Genomic DNA, 18,883 nt, shown 5'->3' with positions numbered 1-18,883 from the left:
AGTAGATGAAGCTCTTCATCCCGAGATTTGTTCTACATTATGCCCAAATGTTCAGATTTCAGCAGGTGTTTAAAAAGCAAATTAACTCAGAAAAGCTGAGCGTTAATCTCATGCTATGAAATGCTCCAGTCTCTAGCATCTCCTGTCCAAAATAAATATACTATTTCACAAAGTCCTTTTTAAATAAAATAGTGCAATATATTTAAAATTTTTTTAAAATTTGATAGGACTCCCTACATGTCAGGTAGCACTAATTACTATTATTACCGTTTCCATTATTTAAATGTTGAAAACATTTGTACGTTTAGCCCACCATATGTCAGGAGAGTTAGAGTGAAAGAAAATATTATGGGAAAGCTATCAGGCCAGTTCTGGACCTCACTTTTGGGGCTTTGCATCCATGTGATGACCTAATGTTCTTGAATTTGTGTGTCTTCAGTGCTCATTTATAGCAAATGAAGATGTTAGTTCCCCAAATGAATTATCCCTTGGATAATGTGGATGCTGAGTTACTCTCACCCAGCAGCCAGGGCAGAGTGTAAGGCTTTGAGTACCTGCACCCTGGCTACAGTCACTGTCCAGGCACCAGCTATGCCTCCATCTGTCACCAAGACTGACGCAGGGCTTGCTTGAGCTTCTTTACCAAGTGCTTGAGGACAATGTAACCCAACCCCCCTGAGAGAGGTCTGCTTATTCACTACTCTTCCTTACAGGGTTATTTTACTCCTCAATATGTTGGCAAAAATAAATATTTGCAGACTGGTCCAGTTAGCAGAAAAATGGCAGATACAGTCAGATGCCTTTTGGGTAAAGAATAACATTGAAGAGTAGAGAACAAAGAAAAATGCAACCATGAGTGACAGAAAGGTTTTTTTTTTTCTTTTTAATGACTTATGTTGTAATTAATGAGTCCTTGCCAAGGGAGGATTATCTTACTGGCTTTGTTAATTGACACTGAACTTGCCTATTCATGGTGATGACATTTTTGCTGTTGTTGTTAAAAAAATATAAAATTTTTAAAAATAACATAAAATTCACCATTCTAACCTTTTTAAATGTGCAGCTCAGTGGAGCTCACTATGGTCATAGGATTGTGAAACATTTCCAAAATGTTTTAATCTTGCAAAACTGAAACTCCATACCCATTCAACGGCACACAGTTGTGTCGCTCTTAAGAGCTCGATGCACTCAAGGAATTTGAGGAGCACTTCTGCATAGTCAGCTCCCACCAGAGAGATGCGGCCCAGCCCCAAGCTCTGCCTGTGCACTGCACTGCCAGCTGTCCCCTACCTGGTGTTTGGAGAGGCAGAGTGGGCTCATGGTGGGCACGAGAGTCCCCTGTGGAGTCTTGACACTGAGCACCCACGTGCTGGATTCACAAGCACTGAGAATAGTGACAGGGAAAGAGTCTCCGGAAATGTGGCTCTTCTCTCATGCCTGGCTGGGCAGTGGGTGGGTGTTGCTGAGAGCAGGTGTGTCACAGAGGGCCCATGATCCTAGGTGTGGCGCCTGGGGCAAGGGACACAGGGAGCCCGGGGTGCGTTGCAGTCTCAGGGAGCCAGCTGCTTGTCACAGCTATCGTCACTTCCTAGGCCAGGTTGGCATTTCTATCCTCTGCTCTCCTTCATTGTTGAAATCTATAACTTGTTAATGTCATTAGAACTTATTTTTGTCTTCCTGTTAGAGGAACAAGTTCCTTAAAGCAATTTTGACATTATTAGAGTCATAAAGTGCAGGGATGAGCCCAGATGCCAAATCGAACGTATCTCAGCACACCCCTGTCGCTAGTTAAACATGCTGGAAGATCTCAGCTGATTTCATAAATTAGCTATTGATTGTGGTTGAACAACTACAGACAGAACTATGTGATATTAAATTTGTATGGTCACAAGCCACTCAGTTTGTGATGACTTCTTATTGCAACAGTTTAGAAAAATAACACAGGAAGAGTGTGCACGATACTTTGAAGATGTGTAATAAAACAAGGATGAATAACTATACTTTGGCTTATTTTTTTAGTAATGAATTTATAAGTAACAGGTGAACGAATTTTTTGAAACTTTAAAGGGTTGAAGTCATCTGAATGAAGTGATAAGTCTCACATGCATTCATGTCTTGTCAGGAACAAGAAAAAATGGTTTAGAATGAAAGTAAAGGTTACTTAAGTGGTTCGAATTGCAAGAGCAGTAAAAGAGTGCCGTTATTCAGCTTTGATTTTGATCAGCATGCTGAGACAGATACCTATTACCTCTTTCAGTGTACTTTTAAAGCTACATTAAGGTCACAGCCTAATTCCTAGCATTCACTAAAGGGAATTTATCTCCAATAGCACAGCAGTTTCAAATTCTCACATTTATTACCCAACCAGTTCTTTTCTGCTTCATAGGGGTCAATCCTGGCTTTGACGTGTTTTTAAGTACTTAAGAGATTTAGTTGAAAACACTCTGTCTTACAGGAAAATTTCCACGATTTATTTTTACTTGAGCCTCAGGTGTTCTAGAGCTGGAAAATACTATCATGTTTGTTTGTTAACTGTGTATTTACATATGTACTTCCTTATTTACCTGTTTCAATACGAGATCCTTAAAAGATGCCTGTTTGAATAAGTCAGAGTGATTTTGTATTTCTTGACTAGCTTTTGTTCTCTCCTTTTGATATAACTTGCCTCCTCAAAAGTAACCCCAGCTTCTTTGTGAACAAGACAGTGTTTTCCTGAATTTGTTATGGTGTTTTCACCTAACTTGTGCTTTTGTTCAGTGCATCTCTCAAAATAATAGTCATTCTCATAAGAATCAATCCTCTTAAAACTAAATGAATATTGAGCATATATCCATGCTGATAACTGGTAACCAGAAGGGAAGAAAAACTTTATCATTGCCTGGGTTCTTTAGGCTTCATGTATTCTGCTACTTATTGTACTGTAGAGCTCAAGCTTTACAAGTTCAATATACACCTTTTAAACAAAAACGAATAAATGTGTATGTTTCATTTTTACAACCAAACAGTTGCACCTGATGACCCCAGCAGGAAAATTGATGGCGATACCATTATTTTTTCAAATGTTCAAGAAAGATCAAGTGCCGTCTATCAGTGCAATGCCTCCAATGAATATGGATATTTACTGGCAAATGCATTTGTAAATGTGCTGGGTAAGCTCTCCTTTCTCTAAAGACACAGCAAATTAAATCAATGAGTGCCCGAAAGATTCCCCATTCGGCAGATGTGTATTGAACATCTCTTGTGTGCAGTGTTGTACCGGCTGTTGGGATGTACAAAGGTGGATAAGACACAGACTTTGCCCTAAAGGGGATTACAGTCGGGTCACAGCATTCTTTCATCATATTTTTATAATCACAAATTCTTTCAGAAATAGTCAATATTCGACTGCATTTGCAGATAGTGAGAGTGTCAAAGCCCTCAGAAGGAAAATAGTGTTTGTCTGCTATTAATAATGAATGTTGCTGTGGTACAGCCTTAGAAACTGAGAAGTTGAGTAACAATTGCACACTTCTAATGTATTGAAAATAATTCATTCGTTATACTGTCTGGCCTCCATTCAAGTCACTTGTTCTTATTAACTCAATGATTATGTTTAGAGAACTAATGATATACTCAAGCTTTTATGTTTTGGTTTTTTTTTTTTTGAGGTGACTATCGGAAACGTAGTCTGTAATAAAATAAATGGTGGGCCTACATGTTTATTTTACCTTAATATTTACTTTTCTCTAAAATGCTTTTAGCTGAGCCACCACGAATCCTTACGTCTGCAAACACTCTCTACCAGGTCATTGCAAACAGGCCTGCTCTATTAGATTGTGCCTTCTTTGGGTCTCCTCTACCTACCATTGAGTGGTAAGTAATGGTTCTATTTGCTTCTGAATATTTTGCCTATGATAATGCCTTCAAACTTCTCAATATATTGAGCTTTAGTCAGAGAACAGATAGGGAAAAATTGGGGCAGAAGCCATCATACTAGAAATTATTAAATTCATTCACAATTATTAGCTACTAAGTTCACAATTATTGTCTATTTAACAGCACACTTTATCAATCTCAGAAGAACATGTGAACATTTAAACTTCAGGTTGCTGTCTTTACAATGCCCTGAGGATCACCTTGAGTGAGACTTCATGAGTGGTGGTCAGAGAGACTGGTTGGGGGATAGTCTTGGATAATAAAACATCATTTGGGGTGGGCGAGAACTTCTCTAAGCTCAGAACCAAAACTTGGTATTACCAGTCTCCATCCTTATTGCCTCACCCACCTGAGCTGAATGCAGGCTTAGCTGCAGCCCGCCTGTGTTTTCATCCCCGACTTTCGTCCATGCCATCTCCTGTCCCACTCCTACTGACGTAGCCTCCTGATATAAATCCTGTTCATCCGCCTAGCTTGTTTACTTCAGCATGAGTTGGAGCAAGGCTAGGAGATACAGCAGCTTAGAACAATGAGTGAACGAAAATCAGAACATTCGTGTATTGATCAGGTGATCAATAAACAGGTATCAGACACTGTGCTGGGCTCATGTGAGATTAAATCTCCTTAGGATAAAGGCCAGTCTCTCAGGTCTCATCCTGACCACAGAGAACAGAAACACTGGGGCTAGAGCAGATGGTTTCCTAGTGAGGGGTTAACTCTTAGCCTAGGTTGACTTTGCCTCGCCACTTCTAATCCATCCTCGCTTTTCTTATCTGACACATGACATACATGCTTTAGTTTTCTCTTTCCTGAATATTTTCCTATTTATACTTTCAAAAATAAAACCCTTTAACCTTGAAATCAAAATAGCATTATAACCTACAGTTATAAATACATCCCAGTAGAAGAAACTGTAAAAAAAAAAAGTAGTTTTCATTTTACATATTTTATCTTTTATTTGGTGATAGCATATGTAATTATTATTTATTAAGTTATAAATTGCTAACAATTAAAACTGCAATTTAAGACTTTGGACTGCCATCCTGATTCTTCAAGCACCATGTATCCTTGAGTTCTCCAGTTTTACAATCTGTCTTTATGGACCCCACTAACTTAAAAACTAGTGCAGATACCAGAGAGCTGTAAACTTAATGTTATAATGCCAAGTCAATAGATGTGCTGACCTGGAGCATGGCAGTTTATGTCTGACTTCAAATTCTGATGTTTTTGTTCTCATTGTAATTGTTTCTATAATGAAGGTTTAAAGGAGCTAAAGGTAGCGCTCTTCATGAAGATATTTATGTTTTACATGAAAATGGAACTTTGGAAATTCCTGTGGCTCAGAAGGACAGTACAGGAACTTACACATGTATTGCAAGGAATAATTTAGGAATTGCAAAGAATGAAGTCCACTTAGAAATCAAAGGTAAGGCAGAGGTAACAGTATTTTTAAGTTTTGTGCAGCTTGGAGCAAATTCTCCAGATTTGGCAGTAGATAACAACCACTTTATCTTTCAGATCCAACGAGGATCATAAAACAGCCTGAATATGCAGTTGTGCAAAGAGGGAGCACAGTGTCCTTTGAGTGTAAAGTGAAGCATGATCACACATTGACCCCCACAGTCACGTGGTTGAAGGACAGCAGCGAGCTGCTCAGTGATGGGCGGTACAAGCTGATTTCTTCTCCCTTCCTTCTCTCTTTAAGCGGCTGTTGCTCTAAAGGTTTATTGTATAGTGATTTAATGCAATGTTTTCCAATTCTCTGACTGATATCTTCTGTGCCCAAAATATAGATATGCATTTTCTTCCCCATGTAAAATATTCAAGCCTAAAAAGGTATTGAGCTATTGAAATTTTACCCTGAGAATGTTTCTGTATCGTTATGTGTCAGTCTCTTGTGTAATTCAGGATGGGAAAACCTTTCAGGCCTTGGACAATGTCCATTGTTTTCTACCTTGTACAGTGACATCTCAACAGATGTTTTCATTACCATTCTACAAGTAAGCGGAAATATGATCTCTTTAATCACCAGAGTGTACCTGAATCCTTGTCAGTATTTTAAAGAACACTGGGATTTTCTTTTGATTTCACCTAACATTGATAGAAAGGGCAGGAAGGCCAAGAAAGGGCAGGAAGGCCAGGAAAGGTGAAGTGTTTCTAAGCTTTCTATATGCGCTTATGCTGACTTGTAACGAGCACAGCGCTGGGGTATGCCTGCCTGGTCCCACATGTTTCTGAGCATGTTGTGGTCCTTAAGTTTAAAATGAAAATGGGGGGCCCTCCCTGGTGGCACAGTGGGTTAACGCACAGCACTAAGAAGTTTAAGCAACTTCCGCATGAGTTCGATCCCCGCCTGTCCCGGAGGAGATCCACATGGCGCGGCAGACCCCTGCTGACCGGCCCACTGCTCCCCTCAGCAGTGTACTTCACCAGTCAGCCTGGTCTGCTCCCCACCTTGTCTCTGGTGAATCCTCTCATCCTCCGCATCTCTGGCCTGTACCCCAGTTCTGTATGAATAAATAAATCTTTTTTAAAAAAAGTGAAAAAGGGTCAGACCATATCCCAGATGAGGTCTTCAGTTTGACAAAGGCCAGATTTGAGTGTGTGAATTTTATGGGCAGGAATGCGGTGTGCTGGTGAAAATCATTCCCATGGTTCATTGGCTTGGCCATGGTGCTTACAGTGGCGCCCTGTTGATTGTTCATGACTCCCAAAAGAACCACCTTCTCTTCAGTGTGTCCAGTTTCCATCTAGGTCTGTGCTCCAACTGGTAGTTTTATTGTGGAATCTGAGTTGAGATGAGAAGGAACTATGAAGAAATGGCTGTCAGGTTATGTTAACTAAAGCTTTAACTTGGAAATTCTAGTGAAGACAGTGATTTATGCAACCTCATTAAAACCTTACATGGATCCTACTTACATGGATTTTTGACCCACTGAGTAATTTTTCAAGGCCACAAGCTACATTGTAAAAAATCTTTAGGATGATTGCTGACCTAAATTTCCTGTTTCTACTGATAAACCCAATCACTATTCTCATTTACTTTCTGTTGAGTGTTCAATTGCAAGTGGCAAAAATGGCACACAGTTTTGCAAGTCAGTGAGAAATTACTTTAAAATACACACTTTGGGGGGCCCAGCAGATTAAAGCACAGTACTAAGCAGTTGTCTACAGCCACTACAGCATGATTTCGATCCCTGGCCAGGGAGCTAACCCACATGACGCAGCAGACCTCTCCTGTCTTGCCCGCTGCCCCCCTCAGCAGTGTATTTCACTTGATCTGCCTGTTCTGCTCCCACTCTGTCTCTGGTGAATCCTCTTATCCACACACCCACCCCACACCTCTGACCTGTACCCTAGTTCTTTTATACATAAATAAATAAATCTTAAATTATATATATATGCCCTAGCAAAGTCCTCTAGATGGGGTAACCAGGGCTGCCCCCTTCTCACCTCGGGTGCCCGGATCTGTGTGGAGCTTTGGTTCCAGAGGAGACAGAGACTCACTGGACCCAATGCTGATAGCCCTTCTCACCTGAGGTCCTCATTCATTCTCATTGCTCTCCAACTTTAATCATTATCAAAGAAATACACATTCTGTATCGTTTTAGCTCTCTGAGGAATTGAGGAGAGCGCCCTGTGGTCTATGTTGGAGGGTGATGGGTGTGTGACATGGCCAAATGCATCTGGAGAGGTGTGAACATTCTCCTAAATCACATACAATGCTGTAAACAAGCATCACTTTAAAAAAAAAAAGTTACAAAAGAAGTAATAATAAAATCACTAATCTCTGAAAAAAAAAATCATATGGTAAAGCCCTGGTAGAAGAACTTAGTTCTAATATGCCACCAATCCATCATTTTCTCTCTCGTCAGTTTGACTAGCAGCGCACTGATTGTGTTGTGTTCACAGGTTCACTGTTGACCAGGACCGTCTGGCGATAACGGATGTGAACGATGACGATGGCGGAACTTACACCTGCGTGGCCAACACTAGCCTGGACATGGTTTCTGCCAGTGCCGTGCTCAGCGTTGTGGGTAAGAACTAGAAAACGTACTGCAAAAGCAGCTGCACTAGACTAGGTTAAAAAGAAAAATTGTCCATATTAAACGTTTGCATGTTATAGTTTTATTGTTTTATAGGTGAATCTAGTACCCATGCAGTCATTTTAGTCTTCAAAGCAGTCATTTTAGTGTAGATGTATTCTGTAGCAACACTGGAATAAAATGGAGGTGATAAGACATTAGTGATATTTTTATAAGAAAATCAGGGGAAATAATCTAATTTTACTTTAAGTTGAAGGTTGTTTCCCCTAAATTGTTACTGCATGTTTATCAATGCTGTGCCTCACAGCTATGTACAAAGTTTAATTTTATAATCTTAATCATGTTCAATCTGTCTTCTTGTACATCTTATATCTTTCCATTACTAATTTTGATTAAAAACCTTTATATTAATGTTCTTTCTAGCTCCTCCTCCAACTCCAGCTCCTATTTACGGTAAACTAATATGAGTCTTCTTTTCTATTGTCTGTCAAATGATTCCATGCTTGCAGAAAAAAAAATGACTTTCTTTTCTCTATCACATCATTCTGTTTCTTTAAGGAAAAAAAAGCTTTGTCAGATGTTCTGTTTTGTTGCCCACTTATTGCTGAAAATCATGTCTTCATCACAACCCTGGACCTTCTCACTGAACCTATTACCATTCATTTCTAAACATTTCATGTGTTGTTGTAAGTCCTTCCATTTGATAAAAGTCCCTCTTTCAAAAACCATCATCTACATTTTAAGAATGAGACAGCATTCCACAAATTAGCTTGTTGTTTTGTTTGTTGGTCTACTAGTTGTTTGAAAGAACAAATGTTGTTTTGGGATTCCATTTTTAAGAAATTTACATGGAAAAACAATGGATTTTTAAAAAACATTTGATTTTTGTATCAGGGAAACTAACTCATGTGTATTAACAAAAACAAGTCACTGAAGAAAGACTTAAGTGGGGCACTCCCGTTGGTGTGACTTTCTGAGTCTGGAAAATAAATCAGAAATTAGTTCCAGAAACCATGTTGATGATGGAATCCTCATGTTTATTCCTTACATAAATAGAAAAGTTAATTTTACAGCATACCCTTGACTTCATTTCACAAAATGTCATTCATCATGCTACAGAAAGCCTTTCCTTTATGAAAATTTACTGCTTCCTTACTGATAGGAAGAAAGTGTCCATATTTTTATATGGCTTTTTGTTTCCTAAGAGCCAGTATTACCCCAGGAGCAAAGTCAGCAAAAGGCTCAGGAGGAACATAGAGTCTCTGAACCTCAGAATCATCATTAGAAGGGGCAGACAAGCTTCTGGGAGCCCTTTGTCCCCAGAAATGTCCAGACCCTGATGCCACATGGGAATAAACATACCTCCCCATTTGCCTGTTTTACTTAGCATCTGCTTAAGGGCTGCATGAGGAGGGCTACCTAAATAGCATCATGTTTAGAATTCCCTTCAAAGTATAAACATCGTTCGGAAGCCTCCAAATCTACAAGTTAGCGTGAGTCTCCTTTCAACAGTATATTTATTTATCTTTGTTTTTCAATGTTTGCTATTCTGTTTCCCACTTACTCATCACTCCTTTTTTTTTTTTCTGTTTGTGCTCATTTACATTTATGAGAAGATACTGGGGGTTCTGGTGGACCATTCATACCTACTTCACTGGTTTCGTTGTGAACGATTTAGTTTCACTTTAAGAAGAGGCAAGCAGACTCCCTGATGGGTTACCTGGGGTGTGCCTGTGTCCCCAGCACTCTCAGTTGTCACCATTTCATTTTGGCTGCATGCTCATTGGCCACTCAGTGTACAGTGTCTTTAATTTGCCGTATCTTCTGCAAACAGCCTCAGAATAGAGAAGAGCCTCGTAAGAATAGATGGTTAACGATGATGTGTGTGTTTGGTCTACAGATGTCCCAAATCCTCCCTTTGATTTAGAATTGACAGATCAACTCGATAAAAGTGTTCAGTTGTCATGGACCCCAGGAGATGACAACAATAGCCCTATTACAAGTATGTAGTATCACTTGTTTTATTGCCTATAAATGTCATGGTCGTTTGGAAGCACCTTGTCATATGCAATTGAAATTCTTCACTGAGATTTGCTGACATTGTCCCCTTGTTACTGATATAACAAAATTATTTGGGGCTCTCTGCAGAGCTGGGGTTATTTCTGGTTGCAAATTTTGGTGTGGGATGCTCCTACTTGGTTGCAGAAAATGTTAATTAAGCAAATACACTATCATTTTGTGTTCAAGATCTAGAAGAATCACCTTACAGTTCTACCCACCTGGTAGAAATGCATGATAAATTAGTTTTTGTTTTGCCCAATAAAATAGAAGAGAAGGAAGTGGGATCAAGTGCTAGAATTTCCAGTTGAGACTTGGGTATTGAGAAAATTGAATCTTGGTGAGTAGATTAGCTTTTCAAATGTATAGCTGGTAACAGAATTAGGTGCAGATGTCAGGGCTGTAACGTTCCAAATTCAGGTCTCTTTCCTCCATTAGGCCCTAGTGATTTTCTACTGAAAACAGACTATGGAGACATAAGAACTAAGGCAGAAGGAGCATATAGGATCACCATTCTCAAACTGTGCATTGAAGTACTTTGTGGAACTTCAGAAAACTCACTGAAGTTGCTGTGTTTTTTTTTAGATTTTTGAATTATAAATTTGATACTTAAAAAACATAGTGACATCTGGGAGACACTACATGAAATATTAGCTTGAGGCAGTTTACACTTTCAAGGTGATACTACTATGTATTTTGTGAAGCTGTCATATCTCTGCAAAGCCTTTGCTGTGATAAGAAGCAATATCATGTGAAAATCAGAGAGAAAAAGGAAGTTAGGGCAGCGGCGTCTAATCTGCTTATAAAGTTGAGAAGTTATACAGTACAGGATTTCAGTTGTTAAAACATGAATACTCATTAAGTTGTAGAGATTTAACTGCTTACATGGAGATGGCAAATATTTCTTTTGCCCATAGGGAGCCATGAAAAAAATAACTAAGACAGTGCATATACCATGAACTGAGAAAACTGGAGAACCTATGTATTAGGAGGTTATGCATAAATTCATATAAAATGTCATGGTGGCTTGAAATAAGCTAAGAAGGATGAGGTGCTGAGAAAAGGTCAGATTTGCATATATTTTAAAGCTTAAAAGACCTTGGAGAGTGCGAAAGGAGGAGAGAAGCCAAAATCAATTTCAAGATTTTGACTTGCATTGTCACTACCAGCTAGGGAGGAAGACTGGGATCAGTCTTGGCTATATGCAGGTTGAAATGCTATAACAGACAAGCAAGTGAGAGGTAGTTGAGCACCCAAGTCTGCCCTGCAGGAAGAGTTAGGTGCAGACATCAACGTGAAAGTTCAGGAGAACCGACTGGAGTTCTCCAGCAAACTAACATAGACCAGAAAGGAACTGTGCATACTTAACACTGGAGAACCACAACACATAGTATTTCTACTTCCTTGGTCTCTATAATTCATATAAATACATGGCACAATCTAGGCAATTAGTAATATCGAAATACCAAATTTTTGTAAGAGTAAAACATGTGCATACTACATTTTAGTAGAGACAGGAGTAGCATGCACTGAAAAATAAATCCTCCTCCTGCCCCTGACTTGCAGTTTCTCTGGCAACACCGAAATGCTGTAATAGACGTTTCCTCCTTTTGAGCGGGAATACGCATCTATTTAACTGCATAGTTATGTCTATGTCATAGTACATCTTCTTACACTAAGCTTGCTAGAGAGAGAATACCAGTATTACTGGGTGTGCTTAAGTATTGAAGATGTTGATAGAACTCTGAAAGCAAAGTATTCTAGTGGCATTTTTTGAAAGTAAAATAATTTATGTTTAACTACCCCATTTACATTTTTCTGTTATTATCCTAGCAACTTTCCCCTTGGGTGACTGAATTCACTTTTTGGGTGTCTTGTGTGTGTCTTGTGGCCAGAATTCATCATTGAATATGAAGATGCAATGCATGAGGCTGGAGTTTGGCACTACCAAACGGAAGTTTCTGGAACACAGACCACCACCCAACTGAAGCTGTCCCCTTATGTGAACTACTCCTTCAGAGTGATGGCAGTGAACAGCCTTGGGAAGAGCTTGCCCAGCGAGGCATCTGAACAGTATTTGACTAAAGCTGCAGGTGAAGTGGCTCTTCCTGTTCACAAATATGTGAATGAAATAAGTCAGAAAAGGGTCCATATCTTACAGTATATCACTACTTAATTTCTAGAGCCAGATCAAAATCCCATAGCTGTGGAAGGACTAGGATCAGAGCCTGATAACTTGGTGATTACATGGCAGGTAAGCTATATATGAAACCTTGGGGGAAACCTTCAATTTTAGAGTGGGGGAAAGTTGTTTTTAAATAATATATATATATATATGTTAAAATCTCATTTTATCCATTTTTTGAAAATATGTATTATTTATCTTTTTCTATATAATAGGATTTTTTAAAAATAAATATTTATGCTTACAGAACTGGGATACAGGCCAGAGGTGCAGGGGGAGTGAGAGGATTCACCAGAGACAGAGTGGAGAGCAGAACAGGCAGATCGTCGAAGTACATTGCTGAGGGGAGCAGCGGGCGGGTCAGGAGAGGTCTGCCGGACCATGTGGATCACCTCCGGGGCAGGCAGGGATCGAACTCATTCTGCAGTGACTTTAGCTTCTTAGTGCTGTGCTTTAACACACTGTGCCACCAGGGAGGGCCTATAATAGGATTTTTTTAAGATTTATTTATGCATATAGAACTGGGGTACAGGCCAGAGGAGCAGGGGTGGTGAGAGGCCTCACCAGAGACAGAGTGGGGAGCAGAACAGGCTGACTGACAAAGTAACACTGCTGAGGGGAGCAGCGGGCAGATCAGAAGAGGTCTGTTGCGCCATGTGGGTCACCTCTGGGACCGGAGATTGAACTTGCACTGAAGCAGTTGTGGGTAGCTTGCAGTGCAATATATATTATCTTTATTTAAGAGTCAGTGTTAGGTAGTAATGAAAAGCTTGAGACTTGGAACCAAAATGAATGGGTGCAAACCCTACTTTTGCCACTTAGTGACTATGGAACTCTAAGTCAGTTGTTTAACGTCACTATTATGTTATATCTCAATGGGGGAAATAGTCACAGAGCTGACCTCATAGTTTGAAAAAGCTACTAATCTATGTATGTTCTCAGTGAGTGCCAACTAATATTATCATCATCATAGAGAGCCATCCAAAAGCACATACCAGCTGATTCCCAGCTAATTCCACTTCTGCTTCTTATCTCCCCATCCCTTTTTCCTCCCCTTCTTCCTCTTTTTGGCTTATCTGTATTTTCTGGGCTTGGAAAATTAGTGTTTATTTTCTTATGCAATTTACAATAAATTTTAAATAGATCTATATGGCCATACATTGATGCTTACCTATTTCTACATATTTAAATGTATTTTTACATGTAGAAACAAGATAGAGAAACTAGCCAGCCTTTTTGTTTTTTAAAGAAATACAGCACAATTTTCACTCCAAGTAAAAATTGCAGTGATACACCAGCACACAAAAAGGAATATATAAAGGAATCTATATGACCGAAATGTTTTAAGAATCTCCCGCCCCACCGTTGGTTATGAGGCCTGGTTTTGAGGGGCTTCTGTGGCATTGACTACTTCACAACCTTACAACCTATGAAATGTTGATCCTAAACTAGCTTTGCATTGTACCATAAATGAAAAAAAAAAAAAAAAAATCAAGACCCCAGGAGAAAGTTGTTAAAGCTTGCATTTTAGTTTCAGTTCACTTTCTTTAAGTCTGGGAATTGGACTTGCTGTTCCAATGACAGGTTGGACAATCTGTTTTATAAACTGTGATATTTTGGCTTCTCTTGTAGCCTTTGAACGGTTTCGAATCGAATGGGCCAGGCCTTCAATACAAAGTTAGCTGGCGCCAGAAAGATGGTGACGATGAATGGACGTCTGTGGTGGTGGCAAATGTGTCCAAATACATTGTCTCAGGCACGCCAACCTTTGTTCCCTACCTGATCAAAGTCCAAGCCTTGAATGATGCTGGGTTTGCTCCAGAGCCAGTCGTGGTCATGGGACACTCTGGAGAAGATCGTAAGTGTCCAGTGCTGTTTCTTTTATACTATATTTTATTCTTTATATTAAAGCTTATACTTTTTCCCCATCAAAATAGACTGACTTACTTGCAAGCAAAGGCTGTCACCAGAGGTGCTTAGGTTGAGAGGGAGATAGAGCAATCATTTTGTTCAACACTTCTGAGTTGAAACAGCCTGCTATGTAACTGAGAGGTACAGCAATGTTAAATGTTATTATAAATGTCATTGCTTTAAAAAAAAAAAAAGACACATTGTTCTCACAAAAGGATGGAAACACAAAATATTTCCTCAAATCTACTCTCAATCTTTGATAACCCATAGAAGGAAACTAGGACATACTTAAGTCAAAAGTATTGACAGTAACATTATTGCATGAAATTCAAAACAATGTTGATTCTTTTCCCCCTCCCCACCCCCACTCTCTATCCTCCCCTAGTTCCAATGGTGGCTCCTGGAAACGTGCGAGTGAGCGTGGTGAACAGCACCTTGGCTGAGGTGCACTGGGACTCTGTACCCCTGAAAAGCATCCGAGGACACCTGCAAGGCTATCGGGCAAGTGAAGGGAAGACTCTCGGGTTCTTCCGTGATCAGAGCCTGTGCGCCAATGCCAGGGGCGCGTCTTTTGACTGGAGCCCGCCTGTCTGTCCACCGATAAAAAAGCTAGCTAGAACTGTATCAGAATCTGTTTGCATCCAGAGCGACGAGGAAACACATACACACTGACATATTTTCATTCTCCTCTCTTACCGCAGATTTCCATTTGACATTTATAATGAACATTCTTCCAGTGAAACGGTTCGCACATGTGTAAAATGGGAGGAAATGATGATTAAAAGCAGAGAATATAACAAAATGCACCTGGTGTTAAAGGAACACGGACCACTGTGTTAAACACACAATTATCCTTAAAATAATTTAGACATTTAAAAATATGAACACAGACTGTACTTTGAAAAAGCTCTAAAATGGGCTTGTTAAGATTGTGTACACCCAACCTGGCTATTCTTAAGAACATCAATTAACTTGATTCTTAGGAAGCACACAAAAATGTGATTCTTAGACACAGATTCTCTGAACTGTCTTGTGCCCACAAGTCTCTATGATTTGTTAAGCCTGACCCCTACAGGTCAGGCCTTTACACTGCATCATATTCAGTTCTACACCCCCAGCATCTTTGCCAGATTTTGTGTTAATTCCTTTTAAAACTGATTTTAAATTCCTAAAAAGAATTCTGAAAGGACTTAACAGACAATTCAATTGGTTTAAAATTTGACTTTTAAGCAAAACTGTTTATTTTGCTTTTATCGATGCTGTAACTTAATACAAAAATTAAGTATATCTTATGAGGTGATATAGTTTGCTTAGTGCAGAAGCCCTAGACTTGAGTGCGGGGACTCCATAGCCCGGGAGTCATCCGTACTGTAAAAATAATGACAATAATAAAAGCTTCATTGCTTTGAGAGGAAATGGTAATACATTGTAGCAGAAGTTGCATTGACTTTGGAAATGTTTATAAATTATAGGTAGTAATTTTTTACTTTAGAATAATTTATACATGTAAAAGACATTTAACCCCTCCTATTGTCTCCACTTCCTGATGTCCTGGAGAAAACTATATGAGTCTGATGCTATCCCATGTATTTTACTCATGCAGTAAATCTTCACTTAACACTAACTCCAAGAATATATTCCTGGAAAAGTTGATTGGAAGTGCCACAGTGTATAACAAAAGCAGGTCAATTGAGGTCATTTTGTTCAACATCAGCTTGGATTTTTCTTCTCGTTAGCATCATACAGAGATGATATTGAACTAAGTGACCTTCTATGTGGACCTGTTCTAATACTTCAACAAAGTAGTAGTAGTACAGCTCATCACACACCCATAATTTAATTTCACTCATTATTTGTCTCTTGCCTCAGAAATCAGTATTTATCAGTTTTGCCAGTAGTCTTCTCAAATATACCAAGGGAATATTCCAGTGGGGAATCTACTTTGCTAGCTTGTAGATCCCTGACTTTCATTCTTGCCGTTTCAGATTTACTACTGGAAGGAACAGGGTTCATCAAAAAGAAACAGACGCCACATAGAGAAAAAGATCCTCACTTTCCAGGGCAACAAGACCCACGGCATGTTGCCCGGGCTGGAGCCCTTCAGCCACTATGCACTGAACGTCCGTGTGGTCAATGGCAAAGGGGAGGGCCCAGCCAGCCCCGACAGAATCTTCGACACTCCGGAAGGAGGTATGGGGCGGCCAGGTCTCCATGTCCTAGGGGCTCACTCGTGGCCTAGCCTGATAGGCTTTGCATGAGGCCAAATGAGATTGTCCCCTAGACAAGCAGAGGACACACAAAGTGGCCAAGTGTCAGCTCATATTAAGCCCAAGGCTCCATGTCGGAGACTCTTTGTCCCGGACCATGGATTATTGGGGGGCAGAACAGGCAGGGTCTCAAGGTGGGAACGGTGTTGGCTAGCAGAGATTCCTAGAAAAAGGGGAAAAAAGGGGAGCGGGTGCGAGGAAGACACGAGAATGGGAGTTGGGTGCAAGTCTTCCTGCTCTGCCTTCAGCAGAGGTTTATTTTATACATTTCAAGCAGTCAGAGGGATGACATTAGCATATGAAATGGGCTGACATCACAATCACCTTTTTTCTAAGAATAGTCTGGGATCATTTTGACCTTTAGTTGAGATTATAACATTTTAAAAATCAATCTATCAAGGTTAAAACAGGTACATAGATCACAAAGTTTAAGACTAATATTACTATATTTACCACAGTGAAGATTAACCAAAATAAAGTCCCTTAAACATTATCTATTACTTAATGGCTTTCATTCTCATAGAGACATCCTAGGGGGTAAAGTAAAGTGAGGGCAGGAAGAGGAAATTCCTTGTAAATCAAATTAAGGTAAGGTTATTTGAAAAATTTGTTAGAAAGTTTAAGTGAATTTTTTTTTTTTTTGAAGTCTAGATGGTAGAAAACCTGATTAGCTCTGCATAGGTGACTTGGGTGAATTTCCATATTTAAAGACTAGATAGTAGGAAGTTTGAGTGGTTATTTAGAAACTGAATAGAAGGCTATGTGAGATACAGTGATAAGATTTGGGTTTTCCTTAGTCTGGCAGTGAGAGAGACTTTGCAATAACAGCTATTTGTTTTTATTAATCAGCGAGTTGTTTTGTTACAGGGCACCCCAATGTGAATTGGGTTGCCTGTCTGTGGGTCTTCACCCGTGCGCTTACGATTCAATCGTATTATGGACACACTTCAAAAGGTTAAATAATGGATTTATTTATAAGGAGAAAGGTAAAGGAATAACCCAGGGAAAGAGGGAGAGAAGCACAGGTTAACTAGGATATCCTACCAGTTCTGCTGACGTGGATTCCACCGGCACGCTGAAAACCGATTGAGAGCCAAAACGATCAGCTGCGAACCACCAGGCCAACAGCCCCCCAGAGCCCACATGTCTGGTTTTATCCCAACCTGGCTGCTCAGCTCCGTCCTCAAGTCCCTGCGTGCTTCTTCTTGGTACTGATGGGATTTGGAGTTCCAGCATCGAGTGGGGGCAGAGTCCATGAAACCTGTACCTGTTACAATTCCCCCCTTTTGATTTTCATACCGCCATATCTATGGTGGCACAGATTTTAGAGTACAGTCAGTCACCAACATTGTCCATGAAACCTGTACCTGTTACAGTTTAATGACTTTTGACTTCAAGAGGAATTTCTCACCCTGGTGCAGTACTTGCTTGTCAGGACCAGGTAGCGCCTTATGAGGCTGAGGCAATCCAATTGTAAACTGAAGGTTGCTCAGAATATTTTGATATTATGATTATACAAAAAAGGGAGGTCATAACATAAGTTAGCGTGGAAAGTCTGATTTTTCAGAGCATTTCCCCTCCATCCGAACTGTGTCTGTCGACAGAGGTTGCATAGCTTGTGTCAGTTCAGAACAGAAAATACTGCCCTAAAGCCCCTCTCTCTTAACATTTCCCCCCATATTTTTTTAAAAAGATTTATTTATGCTTCCAGAACTGGGGTACAGGCCAGAGGTGTGGTGAGTGTGAGGATTCACCAGAGACAGAATGGGGAGCAGAACAGGCAGATCTACTGAAATACATTGCTAAGGGGAGCAGCAGGCAAGTTGGGAGAGGTCTGCCACGGCATGTGGGTCAGCTCCCTGGCCGGGAATCGAACTCGTGCTGCAGTGGTTTCTGATCGCTTCATAGTGCTGTGCTTTAACCGGTTGTGCCACCATGGAGAACCCCCTTTCCCACATTTTAGTTAACACTGTCAGAAACTTTGCTAATTTGGTGCTTATTTGATTTATTAATTTTCTGACCTGGCACAAGCTGAAATCACTTCTCTAAGCCTCAGTTGTCTCACCAGAAAAGCATTAAAGCTCAATGTGATTAGCTTAAGACAAACGACTACAAAGGAATCTAGTTCTCTAAATTCTAGTTTACATCTGTGGCTTTGCTCTTTGTGTACCTTCATAGTTTAAGTTGCACTGACTTAGAAGTTGGAAGTCTTGATATAATGGTCTGGGAAGAGTACTGTAAGTACCACTTAATGAGAAGGACAGTGGGAAAGGCCAGATAGACACTGAGGAGGGGGTGGGGGGGTCAGTTAGAGCATAGGGACATGGGAGCCAAACAGGTCAGGGAGATGGGAGCCAGAATACCTGAAAGACTGGATTTGAAGATGCACTAAAATGGGCTTGACTTGTTTTGAATGTTGCATCAAGCCAGTATTAAAAATGAGCTGGCGGCCCTCCCTGGTGGCACAGCGGGTTAAAGCACAGCACTGAGAAGCTAAAGAC

The 18,883-nt window shown here is 40.1% G+C and overlaps 1 protein-coding gene across 14 annotated transcripts in view; it reads left to right on the top strand.

Annotated features, from left to right (window-relative positions):
* NRCAM (neuronal cell adhesion molecule) overlaps positions 1–18,883 on the top strand; it is a 179,243-nt gene that overhangs the window by 133,248 nt on the left and 27,112 nt on the right. For all 14 annotated transcript variants that reach the window (XM_012720888.1, XM_012720886.1, XM_012720880.1 and 11 more), the window contains 12 exons: positions 3,006–3,149; positions 3,741–3,852; positions 5,175–5,341; positions 5,434–5,581; positions 7,828–7,952; positions 8,385–8,414; positions 9,862–9,963; positions 11,915–12,112; positions 12,203–12,273; positions 13,837–14,062; positions 14,501–14,616; positions 16,101–16,305. In XM_012720888.1, coding sequence (XP_012576342.1) covers positions 3,006–3,149; positions 3,741–3,852; positions 5,175–5,341; positions 5,434–5,581; positions 7,828–7,952; positions 8,385–8,414; positions 9,862–9,963; positions 11,915–12,112; positions 12,203–12,273; positions 13,837–14,062; positions 14,501–14,616; positions 16,101–16,305 — 1,644 coding nt within the window. The remainder of the gene's footprint in view (positions 1–3,005; positions 3,150–3,740; positions 3,853–5,174; positions 5,342–5,433; positions 5,582–7,827; positions 7,953–8,384; positions 8,415–9,861; positions 9,964–11,914; positions 12,113–12,202; positions 12,274–13,836; positions 14,063–14,500; positions 14,617–16,100; positions 16,306–18,883) is intronic.

Source organism: Condylura cristata, unplaced genomic scaffold (genome assembly GCF_000260355.1).
Source record: "Condylura cristata isolate star-nosed mole 26May11 unplaced genomic scaffold, ConCri1.0 scaffold00005, whole genome shotgun sequence".
Classification (NCBI taxonomy): Eukaryota; Metazoa; Chordata; class Mammalia; order Eulipotyphla; family Talpidae; genus Condylura; species Condylura cristata.
Note: the sequence above shows the minus strand (reverse complement) of the source record. Positions and strands in the feature narration are given on the sequence as shown.